Genomic DNA, 17,722 nt, shown 5'->3' with positions numbered 1-17,722 from the left:
GCAGCGAGACCGAGACACGCACACGGCAGACTTGATGGGGGCAGGAGGCACAAATCAGGTCTTTCCAGTTCTACAGCTAAAGATCCTGCAAGAAGGTACAGAAAGAACTCAGGCTTACAAGAAAAACACACACAATGGTGGTGACACGTGCACTGAAGTATGTATAGTGACAATGCAAGTCCTCCGCGAATTAGAGAAACATTCCCAGTGGTCTACACCTATAGCAGCCAAATTAGAGAATGCTCAAGGGTGTGTCAGGCAGCCATAACTCTAAGCTTCATTAAACAGGAAGGTTTTAATTCTGATTTGAACAATAGAGACGTTGTGTGAGGGTGTGAATGTAAATCTATAGCATTTACTATCAAAAAGGAATTCAGGAAGCAGGATAATTATTCAATTTGATTATTACCTTCGCCAGCGAAAGTTGGGCCAAGAATATTGGAGGAGTTGGATTAAATAAGCTTTACTACTTCCAACATCTTTTCAGAAATGTTGAATTAGACATGTTAGATGTCTCACGTGTGTCCATGTATGCAGGTCAAGATAGCCGTGTGTATATATTTGAATATAGATTACTTTGTGTATATGGATTTACAAAGGGTTCATCTATCATTTCTGTATCTTTGTTTTGACATGCCTAGAATGAATTAAATGTCTGGAATGAATTAAATAGACTAATTATTTCAACAACACAAAGCTAACCCGTCCCACGGTTCAATCCCAGCTCACCTTCCACATTAGTAGGTGAACAAGCCAAACGCTTGGGAAATTCTACTTTCCATTCTTTTAGAAAGTAATGCAAGAGCGACTAAACCCTGGAACTGCTTTTAACCCCCCCCCCCTATATAATACAACTTCTTTTCACATGCGATGGTGAGAAAACGACATGGGAGAAACTGAATCTCTTTATGTGTCGAACATTGCAGCAGAAGCTGCTCCAATCAGCAATAAATAATAATAAAAAAAAAACACACCAATTAGTTTGATAGAAAAATGCACATGTATTTTTCCGAGTTACATTTTGCAATGCATGCCATCAACATTTATTCATTTTTACATAACGTCCAAAGAGGACAAGTGCAAAACCATCCTGAAATTCAAGAGCAGAAAACAGAAAACAGAAAAGTTAACGTACAAAATGAGAAATAATATTATGATGTTACAATTTCAATAAAAAAAAAATAAAACAAAAAAAACATGAATTATCCTTGCAGATTAATTTTAATACTAAGTCACAATATACATTTCAGTACTTTTGAGAAACTTTCAATTTCTCTGCTCCCGAGCTTCTGAAGGCAAACGTCTCATCTTCATACACATCTCAGCCTTCAGTTGACCATGTGTAAGGTAATCAATACATATTAAAATAAAACTGCTTCTTTCAGCCCCTCTGATTCTCCCTTCCTAAGACTTGTTTTATTTTCTACATATTTAAAGAGCATGAAATCTAACGGCAACCTTGGAGTTATCTTAAAAAAAAAAAAAAAAAGAACAAAAAAGTGCAAAAGGCAACCAAAAAAAAAATGAACAAAGTTTACAATGTGATAATAGAAGACGTGAGGTTGCAAAAGTGGCACTTAATGACCAAAAAGATGATGTGACACAACGCTGGGTGATGAGGAGTATTTACAGTACAATGTGTGACATCCGATTGTGCTCCAGGAGCCTTTGGTTTCTTACTAAACACACAAAGTCTAACAACAAAATAAAAAGTGCTCAAGATTGTCCTTAAAAATAAGAATGCTACCATTTCTGTCCTAATCAGGCATTTATGTGGTTGTGATGATTGAATAGGGCTTAAGTGGTCTGGACATAAATAAAACATAAAAAAAAAGCATACTGCAGGCTCCGTGGTTTTATTTCTTTAGGTTGACGTGTCGAAACCTTTTTTTTTTTTTCTTGCTATAAACTCATCACAGAAGGTATTTCTCAGTCAGCTGAAGTTAAACTGGAGTTTTCTTCTCCTCTGCAACCTGCTCGAAAGGCTAGTCTGGGTAAAAAGCAACCAGTGTGTGAGTGCAGGGGCGATCGACCACAGTGTTACGCAGACCTCGGGCCTGTTCTGTCACACGTTTTAAGGCAGCAACACGACAAAGACCTCGTGTCCTCCGAAACCCCCCCTCCCTCTCGGAGGTGCCGAGCCACACAGCGCCGCTCACAGACATCACAGCAGTAAAAGCAGCCTGGCATACAGTAGCCTCAAGGTTTGACGTCAGCTCAGATAAAGACCAAAGAAACTGCGAGGCCCGCTGGCGTTTCAGCGTCTTAAGGCGAGTCTCTGAACCGGACGTCAGCAGATGACCTCCTGCTGGATTTCGGGCCGCGTCGGGAACGGCGGCTCGCCGAAGGAGAAGGCGTCGCGGCCCGCCTTCAGCTCGCCCTGTCCCGGGCACATGAGGTACGACCCGATCAGGTCCAGGTCGGGGGAGGGAGCCGGGCTCTCCGGCTCCGACTCCGACTGGCTGGTCTCGGGCTCGTCCAGCGAGGACTCCGACCTGGTGTGGAGGTGCGGGTGGGAGTGAGGGTGGGAGTTCAGCCAGGGGTGATTGAGGCATTCCTCCGCCGTGGCTCTCTTCCTGTAGACACAAACACAATAAAACTGTGGATGAGCGGAAATTCCCAGAGAGTTTACACAAGCGATGCATCTTCCAATACAATCAATCTGCTCCCTCAGAAGTCGGCCATATTGATTTCAACACCAGGTTCAAGGAAACCACAAAAACAGCACTTTTTGTTCTCAATATTTTCCCCTGCATTGCTCAGTGATTACTGAATCACTGAGGAATCTTCCACCGTGTCCAGCGCTACCACTAATCTCCATTACAAGTTTTGAATGTCATTCTTTAACCAAATTGTCTTTTTGTGGCTCTCAATCTGAATTTGTCTTAAAGTTCAATACATTAAATAGATTGCTGCAGAATTTCAACAAAACAAAAACAAAAAAAATCCCCTGATTTTACTTTTTTGGAATCAGATAAGCTTTGAATCAGTCTGTCAAAGATAGTCTCACAAAAAGTCCCTCCTTTTGATTGAGGACAGCTTATAGTCACTGTTCGCAAGAAAAGGAAATGACTTCTTGCTTGAGTGATGCAAATCGCATTACCACACACACTCACGTAGACGTGTGCGGATGTACTTCCTCGCCAGCGTCAACCTGACTCACATCCTTCGTACGTAGAATCTTTCCGGCTGTCGCCATAATCGTGAATTCTGATCAAGTCAATCTCACCTTGGGTTTTTCACCAGCAAGGTCTTGATGAAGTCAACAGCCAGCGAGGAGATGTCTTCAAAGGCGTCCTGCGAGTAGTCCACGTTGACCTGGGAGATGTTGAGAAAAGTCTCCTGCTTGTCGTCACCCAGAAAGGGCGACTCGCCCGTCAGCATGACGTAGGTGAGGACCCCGATGCTCCTGATATGGCGAGAGAAAGGACAGAATGAGACGTTAGATACAAGTCTGAGGAAAGCATCATCTTGTGGTCAGGGGTCTAGACTTCAGTCTTTTTCACATTAGCAAGGTGATGTCACCATCTTGATTATGTCCAGAAGTGGAGCAGACTTGATGAGTTTTGCATGGCATCCTATAAAAAAAAATAAATACTGGAAATAGTCTTGAAATAGCCGGAGGCTTACCACATGTCTGTCGCAGTGCTAATGGGTTCGTAGTTCAGGATCTCGGGTGCTGCAAGAAGAAACGCACGGAGATGATCGTTAATGGCAGATGACGCTTGAATCACGACGTTCTGCGTCTCAGACCACGACTTACCCACATACTCCGGGGTACCCAGAATCTCCCTCACTTCTGCGATGCTGTCCATACGCCGGGACAAGCCAAAGTCCACAATACGAATGTCCCCGAGCGGCCTGGCACTGGTCAGCAAGATATTCTGGGGCTGGAGAAGGCACACACACAGAGGTATGTTATACAATGCATCATTAAGTATCTGTGCGCGTCAGCCACAACGATTGTGTGAAGTGGTGGCGAGAGGATTTGGCCGTTACTTCATCAATCGGTGCACTGTGAGCCTCTCTAAGGTCAGATCCTTCACTAAGCCCATCAGTCGTGACTCTAAACAAACCAAGTGTGTCTGCCAAGAGCTTCATGGTTATTGTAACACCGCGAGTGTCAGTTGTGTGACTTGCCGACACATTTGAAGCTCTAGTTTTTGATTAAAAAAAACTGTTCCGAATTGGGCCACTGGGAGAGGAGGTGGCAACAATGCCTGGAGAAATCAGTGATATTTCAGGTAAAGCGACACATTGCGACAGTTTTTGTTTTGGGACAGAGTTGGAAAACATTGCGGCAGTTTTCACATTGCTCTTTTTTAAAAACTTAAACTTCATATTTTTCCATCATAAATTGCAAAAAAAAAAAAAAAAAAGCACTAAAAGATGTAAAGTTTTGAGGTTTTTCAGTATTTGTCAATTTTTCTGGACACTGAGATCAGTATGTTTTTTACACTACAGTACATACATAAACAGGATTGAATCTGAACTCGACTGTTCGACCTTGTGAGAGCAGCCGGGCAACTATCAGGCCTTTACCAAACATTAACATCACAAAGTGCACCTAAAGACTAAGTGACATCAGAAAAAAAACAGTACTGGAGTCAGTCCTGAGCAAGCATTTTCTGAATGACTCTGGTTTTTTTTGTTTTTTGTTTTAAAAATCTAGACCGCGTTGTGTAAGAAGAAACCAGACACCTGCTCAACATGTGAGACGCTAAGTAAGGTGAAAGGAATGGGTATTTGGAAAAAAAAAAAAAAAAACTCAAAGTTCACAGCCTATTACCTCAAGACCTATTAAGAACAATACGATAGTCGAGTGAGGTTCCTTTCGTGGCCGATTCCTCGTGGGAACAAGGTCATGACACACTGAATGAGCTACGGTTGCATAAGAGAAATAATATCTCCTGGAGTCCGACACTCCAGGGAACACGTCGCCCTATATTTTGGGATCATCTTTCAACGCACTCACTTTCAGATCCAGATGCACGACATTGTTTCGGTGCAAGAAGGCCACGCCATTCAGGATCTGCCTCGCCAGCCGCATAACGTCCTTCTCGGTGAAGGCCTCGTCATTATCGGCGACGCATTGATCGAAGATTTCGCCACCGGCGGCGCTGGGAAGAAAGCACAGGAGGGAAAACTGAGAATAGTACAAAAAAATAAAGAGCATTGACAGCCACCCTGTGGCATTCAGTTTCTCATTTTTTGGGGATTATTCATTTTGCCTTGTCATAATAAATGAGGCTTTCAAAATCACAAATACTCCCTTCCCCTCAGTCCAAATCACACAAGTTGACAATGGCAAATTCCAGCCCACACCTCTAGTACAAATGGTCAAATAAACCCAGTCATTTCCACCTTCTCCAATATTACATAACAGTCTGTGTCCTTTTCATTTGACTTGGGAACAAAGTTCAGCCACATTTGACACCTTTTTGGTAATCCACATCTACGTGTACAATTGATAAGAGCAGTTTTATCAGCTTAGATAAGGTCTTTTACTGTCCAATAACCAGCAATTCAATTTGGTGAAATAAGGAAACTGGCCAACTAATCACACCTTGTAACATTCCACTTAAAGTATTGAAAATCTAATGGTAAATGTTGGAAAAATTGGAGTAGAATGGCAAGTACTTACAGTCCGTCTTTCAGACAGCTTTTATCTTATTAGCAACTCAGAACAACTTCAAGTAGGATTAATGTTCATGGATTTTGTGGTTTGAGGATGAATCCAGTCAGACTCATGCCTGGTCCTGCAGCGCTTGTGTAACGATATTAACCAAAGTGGAGACATGGTGGATTTAGACTGGCCCATCAGTCAGATCAATGCCTGAAGCTGACAGTTCAAACCCCCTCAAAAAAAACAACTATAACCATGTGTGGGGGATTTAGGAGGCACAGACTTTAAATCTTTAGGAAAAAAAAAAAAAAATAGACTTTGTGACCAGGCCTTGGGCCCAACCATTGCATAACCAGGAGCTCCTAAACCCCCCAGTTGCCCCCTTAATATTCTCTACTGCCCACAGCTGTGAAAATAGAAACATGTTTTGGAGATTTTAATATAATTCCACAATAATCGTGATAATCTGTTGTCCATCCTTTACTTTTATCAACAAACACTTGCCACCCACCCTGCTGGCTGCAAACAGGCTGCAGTTCAAAAACACTCCATGGAAGTTTGCATCTGGGGTAACGTAGACCGAGCAAGCTCCGTGTTGGATTTTTCCATTTGGATGAGAAAATGAAAAACGTACGAGTGCAGTCTGAAAGGAAACATCTGACTGCATATCAGGGATTTCAGGAATGAACTTGAATTTCTTTCTGTGACCCGAACTTGACCTGTGGGCATTTTACTGTACCTGTCCGAGCAATTAAAGGCTCGTCAGGTTGAAGTGTTTCAAAGCTTCATTAAGCTGTCAGCAGAGCGCCTGGAGAGATTTTAACTCCCAATAAAGACCGTTTTGTTTAATTCAGCAGAGCACACACACACACACGCATGCATTCAGGCCAAAAATGATTTGTTACTTCCCTGAAGTCTAAATATTCGCGCTGTGCTCTCGCTCTTTCCAAGAAAAATTAATGTAGTCTCTACTTTAGTGTGTAGGTGGACTTCCTCCCCTGCACTGAACCACAAAAATAAACTCACTGCGGCCAGAATGTGAGAGGACACACCGAGTGTAAACAACCATTTAGAGAACAAAGTCAAATAAACCTCTCGCTTTAAGACTTTAAGATCGAGGCGAAGATGATGAAACAAGTCCTCCTCTTCAGTTAGTAATCACTTCAGACGAGCCGTTTGGTCAAAGCTCTTCTTGGCTGACCACCAAGTCAGGTGCTCGCTGACGTCAACGGCCAGTCAATTAGCCTCAAAGTTCAGGATCAGCTCCGGTTCCCCGGCACAGTTCAAGTCTAATAGGATCGCAGTAAAGTTATGCACAAGACTGCACTGGAATTCAAGGGAGACTCCACTGAAACGGTTCAAACGCCAAGGGAATGCAGGGAAAACAAAAGGCTATTACAGGAAATTCTCAATAAAATGAAGTCACAAGATTCAAATAACCCAACTTTCCAAAAAGAAGTTAAATACTGATTCACTTTTCTATACGAAATAAAGCAGGGATCTGAGGACTACTCTTCCTCTACTGTGCACAAAAATGTTGACTCATTTCCTTCAAAGTAACTTTTATTGTAGACTGGAGCAGCACTTTCAAAGATGATCAGAATTCAGCTGCTTGCATTCCTCCGACATCGACTAGGATGTGGTTGTGGCTACAAGAAGTGCACGCATGCAACCAGCCCTTCATACCGGTGTGACTCTGCTCCAGTTCTGGGACCCTGGCTTCGCTGCTTACATTTAAACCCACAGGAAATGGAAAATGGGTTTGCAATTCTCAAAACCGACGCTGAGGTTTGATGCCGCTCTTCGAGCGGCTGTGATTCTCAATGCAAACATTTCTGCAGCTTTTTAAGACACGGGTACACAAAGTAGATAAATGACTTGAAGAAACCACATCGATTATAGGTTAACTTCTCCCGGTGCAGCTCTCTTGGCAGCTGCAGAGGAACTTGGGCCCGTTGCCAGCTGACCTCCTGCTATGTTTTCTCTGCAGGCATGTAGAGGTGAACTGTGGTGCTACTTCCCCTTTCACACTTCTGCCAGAGGTCAAATGCAGCCCTCCCCACAGAGGAGCTTTTATGCTCCAAAGGAATTCCACGGCAGGGATGAGAATGACTAGTGAGGACAGGCTCGGCCTCCCACCGGATCAATAAACAGGACTGGAACAAGGTCAGGGAAATGTAATTTGGATGTAGGCATCCACTGTTAATTGGCATTTCCAAACTTTAAGACGTTTGTGTTCTTTACTACCAAACATCAACAACAATGGCAAAGTGTTAACTCAAGCACAGAGTGGCAAGTTCTCACAGTGGCGTCTAAATGACTCATCGAGAGCTAAATATTGTCGCATCACAGAGCGAGTAAGCAGTTTCACCACACCGGCATTTAAAGTGACGGTTCCAGACAATCGCACATCATGACAAGAAACTGAGCTGCTGAGAAACTGAGGCGAGCGACTAACCTCAGAGAGAGAGATCATTTCCATTTAAGGCAGAGTTGATGTGCAATGCTGTGCATTTCACACATCTGTGCAGAGGTTTTTTTGGGTTGGTTTTTTTTCAGAGGGCCTTGACCGACTTACTGAACAGGATGTGCACCGTAAAGTTTGGGTTTGCATGAAAATGCGTATGCAGATACTAGCACAGAGTAAAAGCATCATGACTCCCTTACCACTCAAGGACCAGGATGATTTCAGTGCTGGTTTCGTAGACCTCATGCAACGCCACAACGTAGGAGTTTGCCTTGGCCAGCTCCAGCACGGCGATCTCGTTCAAGATGTCCATGCGGCAGTCCTCGCCCTTCCGCCGCTTTCGCTGGAACTTGGCAGCATACTGCTTCCCCGTTGCCTTCTCGATGCACTTCTTCACTACGGCAAACTTTCCCCTGAGACAGAAAAAAAAATTAAGAATGGAAGAGACCGAGAGAGAGCGATTAGTGAAAAATCACATCTAGATTTAAGTCAAATTGAACTGCTGCTGATTAAAGATGCAAAATTCTGGACAGTTAAGACTGTGAAGGGGAAGAGATAGGGAAGGGCGAGGCTATGAAGCCATTCAGAGATAAGACTGTGACGGAGCATCATTTGAAAATATTGACCGTTGTGAGGAGACGCCATCAGACTTTTGATTCAGAGTCCTCCTTTTCCTTTCAGGCTTTAGGAGGGTCTGACAAAAAGAAGATAAGCCTGACAATTTTTGGCAAGAGCAGCCGACTACTGGGCAGGGACCTGATAAGGATATTGCCACTTTACAGGTCAAACTAAAACAAAGACATCCAATTGTGCGGGGGCTTGTCGTCACTATAAACAATAAAGCATCAACTTTCATAAATGCATCTCTCCCATTGGTTGTTGTTCATATGCTTTGATGGATTCACGGGAGGTATAAAGGTCAGCGGTGGGTGCGGACAGGATGTCCGATGTGTGCAGAATTGCCTCTGTGTGTCATGTCGACACAATTATCAGCCGTCCTTCCTGGGCTGATAATGAGGCCTTGTCCACTTCCCTTGCTTCACAGCTGACAGCAGCAGGGACAAATGGAATTGTGTCGACGCCTCCACCCACACCCTCAGCCAGAGACCGCATCTCCATTGACAGCCATACAAAAGCTGACCAGCCAGCTAAACACAGCGGCCTCGAGGCCGAGACCACCCACCTGAACCGCAGTTGGGTCCATCAGGCAGGGGGCCACCGCTGTTACAGCCAGATTGGAGCCTGCACAGCGTGTGGAAGTGAACGCCACCATGAACGTCTACATCCCGACCAGAACCCGATTCAACAGTCCGCCTATACTTGTAGACCCGGTGAAAAGATGGCTGAACCCGACAGAATCTAAATGAAGTGACCGAATCTGAAAGGTCCGGTCAGCAGGGTGCCGGCCATTTTCCCACACAGTGTTATTTCAAGCCCAGTGTGCCGCTGACCAAAAACAGCAACTGTTCTGGCTGCAGTCTGGCTCTGTTTTGGCAACACACTTGACTGCTGTGAGGCCCGGCTCCTAACTCCTTTGCAGTTTCTCAGTCTGGCAGAATGGCGACGAGTCATTGTTCCCAGAGAAAAGGCAAAAGCTGTCAGAGTCTTTTCATCTTTAATTAGCCAAGTTCGGAGCAGTGGGCCGGGAACTAGATATGGAGTGAAAAGAGATGACCGCAACAGGAGGCCTTTTCAGGAGTTGACAACATGTCAGAGGTCAGAACACAAGGCCGTCCTCCAGCCGGTCGTCTTCTCATTCGTCCACATCATCAGGCAAATGCACAAAGAGGACAAAGAGGACGCTTGAGTTGTAGATAAGCCTACAACTGTTCAATAATGGTCCTAATTTTAAGTGTTTTTCTGGTCACTATGCAGATTAAATACATGCAGGGTTGTAAGCTGGAGAGACTCATCTGTGATCAACCGTCAACTTTACAGAGAGAGTTCCTCCTCTCTACACTCGAGATGGTGATAATTTGATTGAGAAATTGGTTTCCTGTGGAGTCTGTGTTTTGTCTCGCCCGGCGGGGCACTGACTCATGTCTGAAGTGTGATGAGAAATGACAGCTCTCGCAGCTCCTATTTGCCTGTTTCACAGACAGTCTGACACACAACATGAGTTCCTGTTCCTGCCTACAACGTCGTTTTGTGCAAACGTCTGCAGGTGACTGCAAAGCCGGATGAATAGTGTTAGAAAAAAGAAAAGAAAAAAAAAAACAACTTTGTTGTTGGACTCAACTATGGGAGTTGGTACACCTTGGCACCTGCTGGTTCCAATGTGCTTAATGTCCCAATGTGCAAACGATACAGCTGAATCCTGCCGTGCAACACATACATACATTCCTGCACCTAAAGCGATTATGAGGCCAGATCTCCGGAAGTTGTTTGGTAGAAGTCATGGGGAAAAAAAAAGAAAGAAAGAGGGAGGAAGGATAAAAGATGAAGTGTTTGAATGCTTTTCTAGGCGACACCTCATGAGAAGCTCCTAACCAATCCCTCCCCTGCAGGTGCTGGCTGCAGTCCCAGAGTATCAGACAAGACATAAATTGGCTGCTACCAAACAGTCTCACCACTCTGCTGTGGGGCACACTTAAAGTGGAGTCACAAGGACATGGAGAAATGTCAAAAATGTGAACACACTATTGCATTAGAAATAGTAAAAACTGAAGAGAACCAAGTTCTCATTATAGCATTAAAAAAAAAAAAAACTTTCATATTCCTGGGACAAGCACTTCAGTGCAGCCTCAAATAGGATTAACTGAACAAAGCGATAAATAAAGCAATTAATACTGAATGACAAGTTTTATCTGGAACTGACAATGGACAACATGTACACACCAATATGTTGGTTTCTAGACTATTGTAGGAAAGCAAAGCACCTAGAAAGACCCACACATTGGGGTAACATGCAAACTCCTCATAGATAGCTTTGGAATTAAACTGAATTAAACCTGCTGTTTGGATACATTATACACATGCAGCCATTTATGAATTGTATATTTAAAAAGCATGCAAAGTGTTTGATTTCTCCGATTCGAGTTTTGATGTTCACTTTGAGAGATTTTTCAGAATTCACGCTCATTTGGTGTTAATTTAATTAAAGGAAACCGTAGATTTTGAGTAACCAAAACACTCGGATTAAGACAAAGCATCTCGATAAACAAGTTGTAGAGTTTTTGTTGTTTTGGCGAGCTTGTGAAAGCTCCTTACCTCACAGATCCCTACGGCTGCCACCGTTTTCATTGTGAAGACCGACCAAAACTATAAAAAATAAAAAAACTTGCGGCCAAGACGCACGAAAGCGCATTACCGGAGCGCATTCCCGGGTGCGCAGCTCAGCTCAGCTCCGCTCCGCTCCGCGCGCGGCTGCTGGTATGCAGGATTTGGAAATGCTCAATTAACACGCTTCCCATCCGCACGTGCAGGGAACACATTTAATATGATTACCCGATTTGCCCGAGCCTGTCAAAATATGCTTGCGGGGTTCACGTCGGCCAGCGGTCGGTTGTTTTCGACTCACCTGCCCAGCTCTTTGCCCACCAGCTCGTAATTGGACGAAAACGGATCCGCTCTTATCCTCGTGTGGATCTTTGTCACCATCCCGGTTTTGATCATCGTTGCTGCTGAATTTGGCATTGAAGTTCGAGCTTGGAATTAAACTATTACTCTTCCGCCAAAAACAAAGACTTGAACAACAACAAAAAAGCGACTTCCTGCTGTGGTCAAGTAAAAAGTCGCATGAGTGATAACTGTATGAGATAATCCAGATTAAAGCGCGTCCCAAGCAAGAGGATGGTGCCTGTAGAAGCCCGACGAAGTCAGTGGTGAGGATTACAATGAGTGACTGACTGCTACTACACATTCCTGACAATAAAGTGTTGGCTGGATCCTCCCCCTGTGCTGACGATCGGCTTTGAGAGCCAATCAACGTGCGCACCGGGAGGCGAAGGTGTGCGCCTTCTGGCACGAGGCGCAGGGGCAAGTGACTGGATCCCGATGGAGCCAAACGTAAACAAACACGTCTATCCTTATTTTGATTCTATTTTATTATTACGTTTCAGGAGTACCAACGACTATAAATTAAGTATCATATGCTTCAAGCCCAGGATCAGCTTTTAAAGCCTAGAAAGAAAGAAAGAAAGAAAGAAAGAAAGAAAGAAAGAAAGAACATTTGCCATTTTTTTCTCTTTATAACAACAGTGCAGTTAATTTCTTAATTTCAACATTAATCTCAACATCTGCCTCCACAAAGCATAGCCAACAGAATTGAAATCGTTTTATCACTTAACTGGTAGTGAAACATATTTACTCAAAGAGAAACTAAGGCCTTAAAAGGTCTATCTCTAGACTTATTGTTGAAAACATTTCAAGGAGTTTAAAATTGTTTTGAATATGTTGATGGATGGATGGCACCTTCATAGTGATGGATTACAGAGGGATTCTCCTATACACTTTAAAAGCAAAAAAGACAACAGTTTAAGGCAGAAATGGTTTATTTATAAGGTAGATACGAATGGCAACCTAATCCTAATCAAATCCTATCCAACTGTATTTACATAGCACATTTAACACAACAGCCAAAGCTGACCAAAGTGGATGATAAAACAGGAGAATAAACATGTATGAGATCAGATAAATAAGAAGGTGCCAACCCATTTAATAGCTTAAAAATCAAAAATCTAATCTAAAAAACGATTCTAAAAGATACAGGAATCCAGTGGAATGAGGCTAAAGCTGGGGTGATGTGCTCTCACTTATCTAACCTGCCTAACCATGAATGCCTCTGTAATCCCTTTTTAACTTCTGCAATTCAGAGCAACAAACATCCCAGCAGAACAATGTTGATCACATTTCCCACAAGCTCATACAATCCGAAACACGACCGGCATGCTTGACTGTTATTGTTGGTATGCACTTCCTGCTGCTTTAATGGGTTTGCCTCTCCTACAGGTGATACCTTTCATTTTTTTTTTCTTCCCACACAGAGTACAGCCATGAATGTGAAGCTGTCCTGGGGGCATGACAGTGCTCTTCACTGCTTTCTTCCTTATATGTGGGAGAGCTGCGTGCCCATTTTAGCTTGAATGTCATTAAGGAGGAATTTAAAGCATGCTATTAGACAACTCATCAGTACGTGTGGCACATCCTGCTGTCACAGCCACTTGGTCTTCTTCTCTTATGTAACTCAGAAGGCATATACAAAAAAGCCCAATCACAAGTTATTGCGAAGATTAAAGCGATTACTCGGCTTATTAATAGCTTACGGTCTCAACCAGCGGGATGGTGAAGTGAACTTCATAGGAAATGTGTTGCCAGCTCCAGCACCATGCTGAAGGTAAACTAGACTGTCCCTCCATGATCCGGGCTGACCTTAAGAAAATGAAAGAGCAAAGTCACACGCATGTAAAACTTCCCCCGACTGGGTGTCAAGTCCAGACGTGACGTTGGAGTTTGTGGTACGAACTTATTTTCACCGCTTGTGCAGACCAAAATCAATGTCATCACTTTTCACATCCGTAAGATAAGAGCCATGGTGGACAACCATCATTTACAATTAGGGCTACTCTCACTCTCATTTTTTGAAAATAGATCTGAAATACTGTCTTTAGCTTGTCTCCTCTCACGAATTGCCTAAAAAAGTTTTAAGGCTGTAATAAATAGATAAGGTTTGCTTCATCAAGCTGGAAAATGATCAGCTTCTAAGTGTCTTGATGTCTAAAAGTATGTTATTGCATCAACTGGCTGAGGAATGTCAAACATTTAGCCTGCAAAACAAAACAAGCCCACAAGGCAGTCCCAGTCTGGCCCTTAGGAGGACAAACAAACCAGGAAAACAGCCAAGCAAACAAGCAAGGAAGCAACCAACCAACGAATGACTGACCGACTGACCGACCAGCCAACTGAGTGACTGACAAACTGACTAACAAACCACCCAACCGACCAATCAACAAACAACCAAATAAGTAAATAAACAAACAAACGTGGCGTTACCACAGCATCGAAGCCCAAAACTGACCATCAGATGGTCCAAGCAATGCTTGAAGTTATGCAGCAGTGAAAGCTGGCGACCTTATTACTAATGAAACTGAATTAAGATGGAAATCATAAGAAATTAGGGCAAGAATACTGTGAATAGAAATGTGACATTTCCACTAAAACAAAGGAAAATTCATTGATTTGTCAGAATGTATAATTTATTAGACCAAAGCTGTACATGGCCCTGAAACTGAAACAAGTTCGACGCCCTGAAGTGAAGACTGTACTGTACATGTTTCCAGTTGGATGAGCAATGTCAGAATATGACCTGCTTCAAAGAAAGAGAATGAATCCAGAACTCGAAAAGAGACAAGATCACAGGTCCTTCTGTGCTGTTGATGCCCTGTGGATGAGCACGCTGGTGGAGGTCGGTCATGTGTCCTGTGTAGCTGCTATCCAGCACACAGAGCAGGATTTGTTCCATCTTACAGCACCAAAGCTAATTTTATTGCTCCAAACAGCAATTGATGCAAGAAGAGAGCCATTGAGGGTCGAAATTCCTCGAGCCAAATACTGACTCATTAGTGTCCACCGGCACGGTTACATAACCTGTTATTCCTCCTCAAACTGTTACTTTAAGTCCAAGCGAGCCCGCTCTGCAGCCTTGACCCTCCTTCTTCTGCCAGGCGTCCCATTAAAGCCGGGGTCAGAGATCAGAGGAACCACGTTAGTGCAGTAGCTCTACCCGGCCCCAGAGACCTAATGAAAACACATACCAGTGAATTAGCCTGCCAGCCTGAAGTTCAGCTAACATAAATACGAGAAGTTCAACCGTGACCCGAGGAACGCTAAAACTTTCTGAGCCACAGGAAGAAGTGGCTCTCGTCCGGGCTGGGCCAGAAGACACCGGCTCTTGTTTTTTTACAAGACCTCAGCTATAAACTGGGGTCAGAGCCTGTTCCAGAAAGAGTCGGTGACGCGGGTCTGATTGATCTAACATGAAGAATTGGGTGAAAAGTTGTAAAATTTGCCCTAGTTTATTTTTTTGGAGCATCGAATTCAACCTGTCAACACAGTAGAATTGAAATTGGAAAAGGGTTTTGACGCAGCTGTTTATTTACAAATCTAATCGTAGCAGAGCAATATCAACATTTATTTATAGTTTCTGGCAGTTTCTTCCCTTTTACCTCTCTGGGGTGAAGCCATGATCGAACTGTTGACAACTTCACTTCAGTGCTGTTTGGTGCCAAAAGTGAAAACACATCCTGTTTGTTCCAGAAGAGTTTTACATGAATGCAGCAAAGTTTTGAAAATAATGTCCATTTACATTGAAATGGTAGAAATGCTAAAAGATGTGGTTGATACGTTGGGCCACTAATGGTTTCTGTTGGTCGTTTTTGTTATTAAAACCGCCATTGTTGTTGTTGGCCATCTGCTCGCGCATGTGCAGAACAACTATTAACTACAAACTCCCTGGTGTGCAGGCGCAGTAGTCGTGTTTCTGCTGCCTCGGCGTTTCTCGAAAGTTGCGTTTTCCCCGCCGTTTCTACACCGATGGAGCTGGAGCCTTTTCAAAAAGTTCCACCTTGGGGACCGTTTTCAAAAAGGTGCGTTTTTGATGACATCAGCGGCCGTTGTCGTACAAACGTCACTTGAAAACACTGCTGTGTAGACAGGGCCTTGAAGAGTGAAGCTGATGAGTGAGCTGCTCTGAATTATCTGGGATTCACAGAAAATAAATCAAAAAACTACACAGTTACATAAATGAGCACAGGAAGGATCCACAGAGAAAGTTGGCACTCTTGCAACGAGAAAGAGGAGGTTAAAGACGAGTGTCGACGAGTGGACACAATCCGGTGTGACCATTAAAAGATCAGCATGAATGTCTGCTATTAAGCTCTCTTATGACTCCCTTAAGTAAAACTCCTCGAGAGACAGACAGTCTTTTGTCCACGTTTTCAAAGCTGTCCTTCCTCCCCTCCCGTTTTTGTTGCCCCAGCACCTATAAAGAGGTTTCTCATTATGTAAGTTTTCCTGCCTTGCCTCTGCTGTTTAACTGCCGTTCCTTTACGGGGCCACTCGGAGCCAGAGCAGCGATGCCGAGATCGCCTCCTTTGATAACATCGCAAACTTTCCCTTTCTGTCTGAATGGCCTCAGTGGCCTGTTTCCACGTCATGTCTTAGTTTCGGCCTTTTCTGGAGGTATGAATGAGGAAACGTGCTGTTATCACACTGTGAAACTTATCCTTGTTCGATAAGGTTTTGTTGATTAAAAGTCAGCCCTCATTGAAAAAATGTTTTTTAGGCCACATCTATTTCTTGCGTCTTTTTTTTTTTTCCCCGCCCTGCTTCCCTTGTTTGCTTCTATTTCTGAATGAGAAAAACCTGTTTGCAGCTGATCGTATCTTTCCGACAAGCAACATTTCGTGAGAGAGGGAATCCGCCTTTCTTCGGAAATCTGCCTTGTTAGCAGGCTCTAAAAGACTAAATCTGCAAAATTGCCAAATGCTGAATCCATACGCTGCAAAGACTGATTGCTAGCTTTCTAAATTCTCTGTTTATGGTTCTTAGTTGTAAACTATTGTTTATGCGGGGAGAAGATTCCATGTAATGACCGGTTCCAGACCCAGAGGGGCTACTTGGTAATCTCAGCTCAGTCTATAGGTGTTCCCTGTCTACACGAGTCGCTCCTCCAAGGCTTTTAGCACAAATCTTGTTGTGCAATTTGTAATTAACAAAGGACTCATGCTTGGACAGAGCGTATGCATGCCTTCCCAGAGGCAAACACTAATTTGCTGGGGGAAGAGGGCTTGTGTGTTTAGCCGTTCACTGGGTTAGCGCGGGCTTGATTTAATACACGACGTCATGTTTTTTATTAAGTCCACAAATCATTTGAGCGGTAGCATAATGGTGGCGAGCCTGGGTCACACGCTGGTGTGACCTGTGATTGGTTTGTGGTGACCTTAGTGTAAAGTGGTTTGAATGAAGTGGCAAAGGTCCTGCAGGTCATAAACCTAAACCAGCCAAAAACTTGATTTAGATGCTCACCACACCACCCGCGTATTTAGCCCTTCCCTCTGTGGCTGGTATCGACCTCTTTGGCTTTGGCCAGTAAGCAAAGCGACTCTTTTGTGGACGGAACCGGGAGAATCAGCAGTTTTCTGAGTGTAGGAGTGAGGAGCAATTCGCCTCAGGTCTGCAGGATGACGTGATGGGTTGACGCTTGAGTGGTATTAAATGATAAGCCACTAATCCTTTTGGCAACTGAGAAATACACTGAAGGAGGGATAAAAATAAGACATCGGAATTGGCTGGGGAGCTAATTGCCTTCTGCCTTGTTTGTAATCTGAGGACAACACACAGATAAAACAAGGCTTTGTGTTTCCTCACTGAAAATCCTTAAGAGCCGGTGAGAAGTCACATCATCTGTTTACTATTGAACAATGCAGGGAAGCTGCCAACAGCGGTACTTTCTGTGAAGGACATCACACACACACACACACACGCACGCACGCACGCACGCACACACACACACACACACTCTGTATATTTACATATTTACAGTACAGTCCCTGCGTTAAATTGAGTTTTCTGTTTCAGTATCTCGATGTCTCAACATCAGACAACGTTTTTCATGTTTCCTCGAGTTTCGT

At 43.7% G+C, this 17,722-nt stretch overlaps 1 protein-coding gene across 1 annotated transcript; it reads right to left on the bottom strand.

Annotated features, from left to right (window-relative positions):
• Positions 1–987: 987 nt before the first annotated feature.
• Positions 988–11,814, bottom strand: stk17al (serine/threonine kinase 17a like). The gene is made up of 7 exons (XM_080511712.1): positions 11,614–11,814; positions 8,294–8,506; positions 4,976–5,120; positions 3,764–3,890; positions 3,631–3,679; positions 3,230–3,409; positions 988–2,576 (listed from the first exon to the last, which is right to left on the bottom strand). Exons 1-7 carry the CDS (start codon positions 11,727–11,729, stop codon positions 2,291–2,293), a joined length of 1,116 nt encoding a protein of 371 aa, XP_080367838.1. The 5' UTR covers positions 11,730–11,814; the 3' UTR covers positions 988–2,290.
• Between the last annotated feature and the right edge of the window lie 5,908 nt (positions 11,815–17,722).

Source organism: Blennius ocellaris (assembly GCF_963422515.1).
Source record: "Blennius ocellaris genome assembly, chromosome: 16".
Lineage (NCBI taxonomy): Eukaryota > Metazoa > Chordata > Actinopteri > Blenniiformes > Blenniidae > Blennius > Blennius ocellaris.
This window is presented reverse-complemented; position numbering and strand designations above follow the sequence as displayed.

Coding starts and splice junctions, on each gene's coding strand:
- stk17al (XM_080511712.1), bottom strand. CDS start 11,729: ATGCCAAATTCAGCAGCAACGATGATCAAAACCGGGATGGTGACAAAG. Junction 8,507..11,613: donor GTGGGCAAAGAGCTGGGCAG/GTGAGTCGAAAA, acceptor TTTCTGTCTCAG/GGGAAAGTTTGCCGTAGTGA. Junction 2,577..3,229: donor TTGCTGGTGAAAAACCCAAG/GTGAGATTGACT, acceptor TTGTGTCTACAG/GAAGAGAGCCACGGCGGAGG.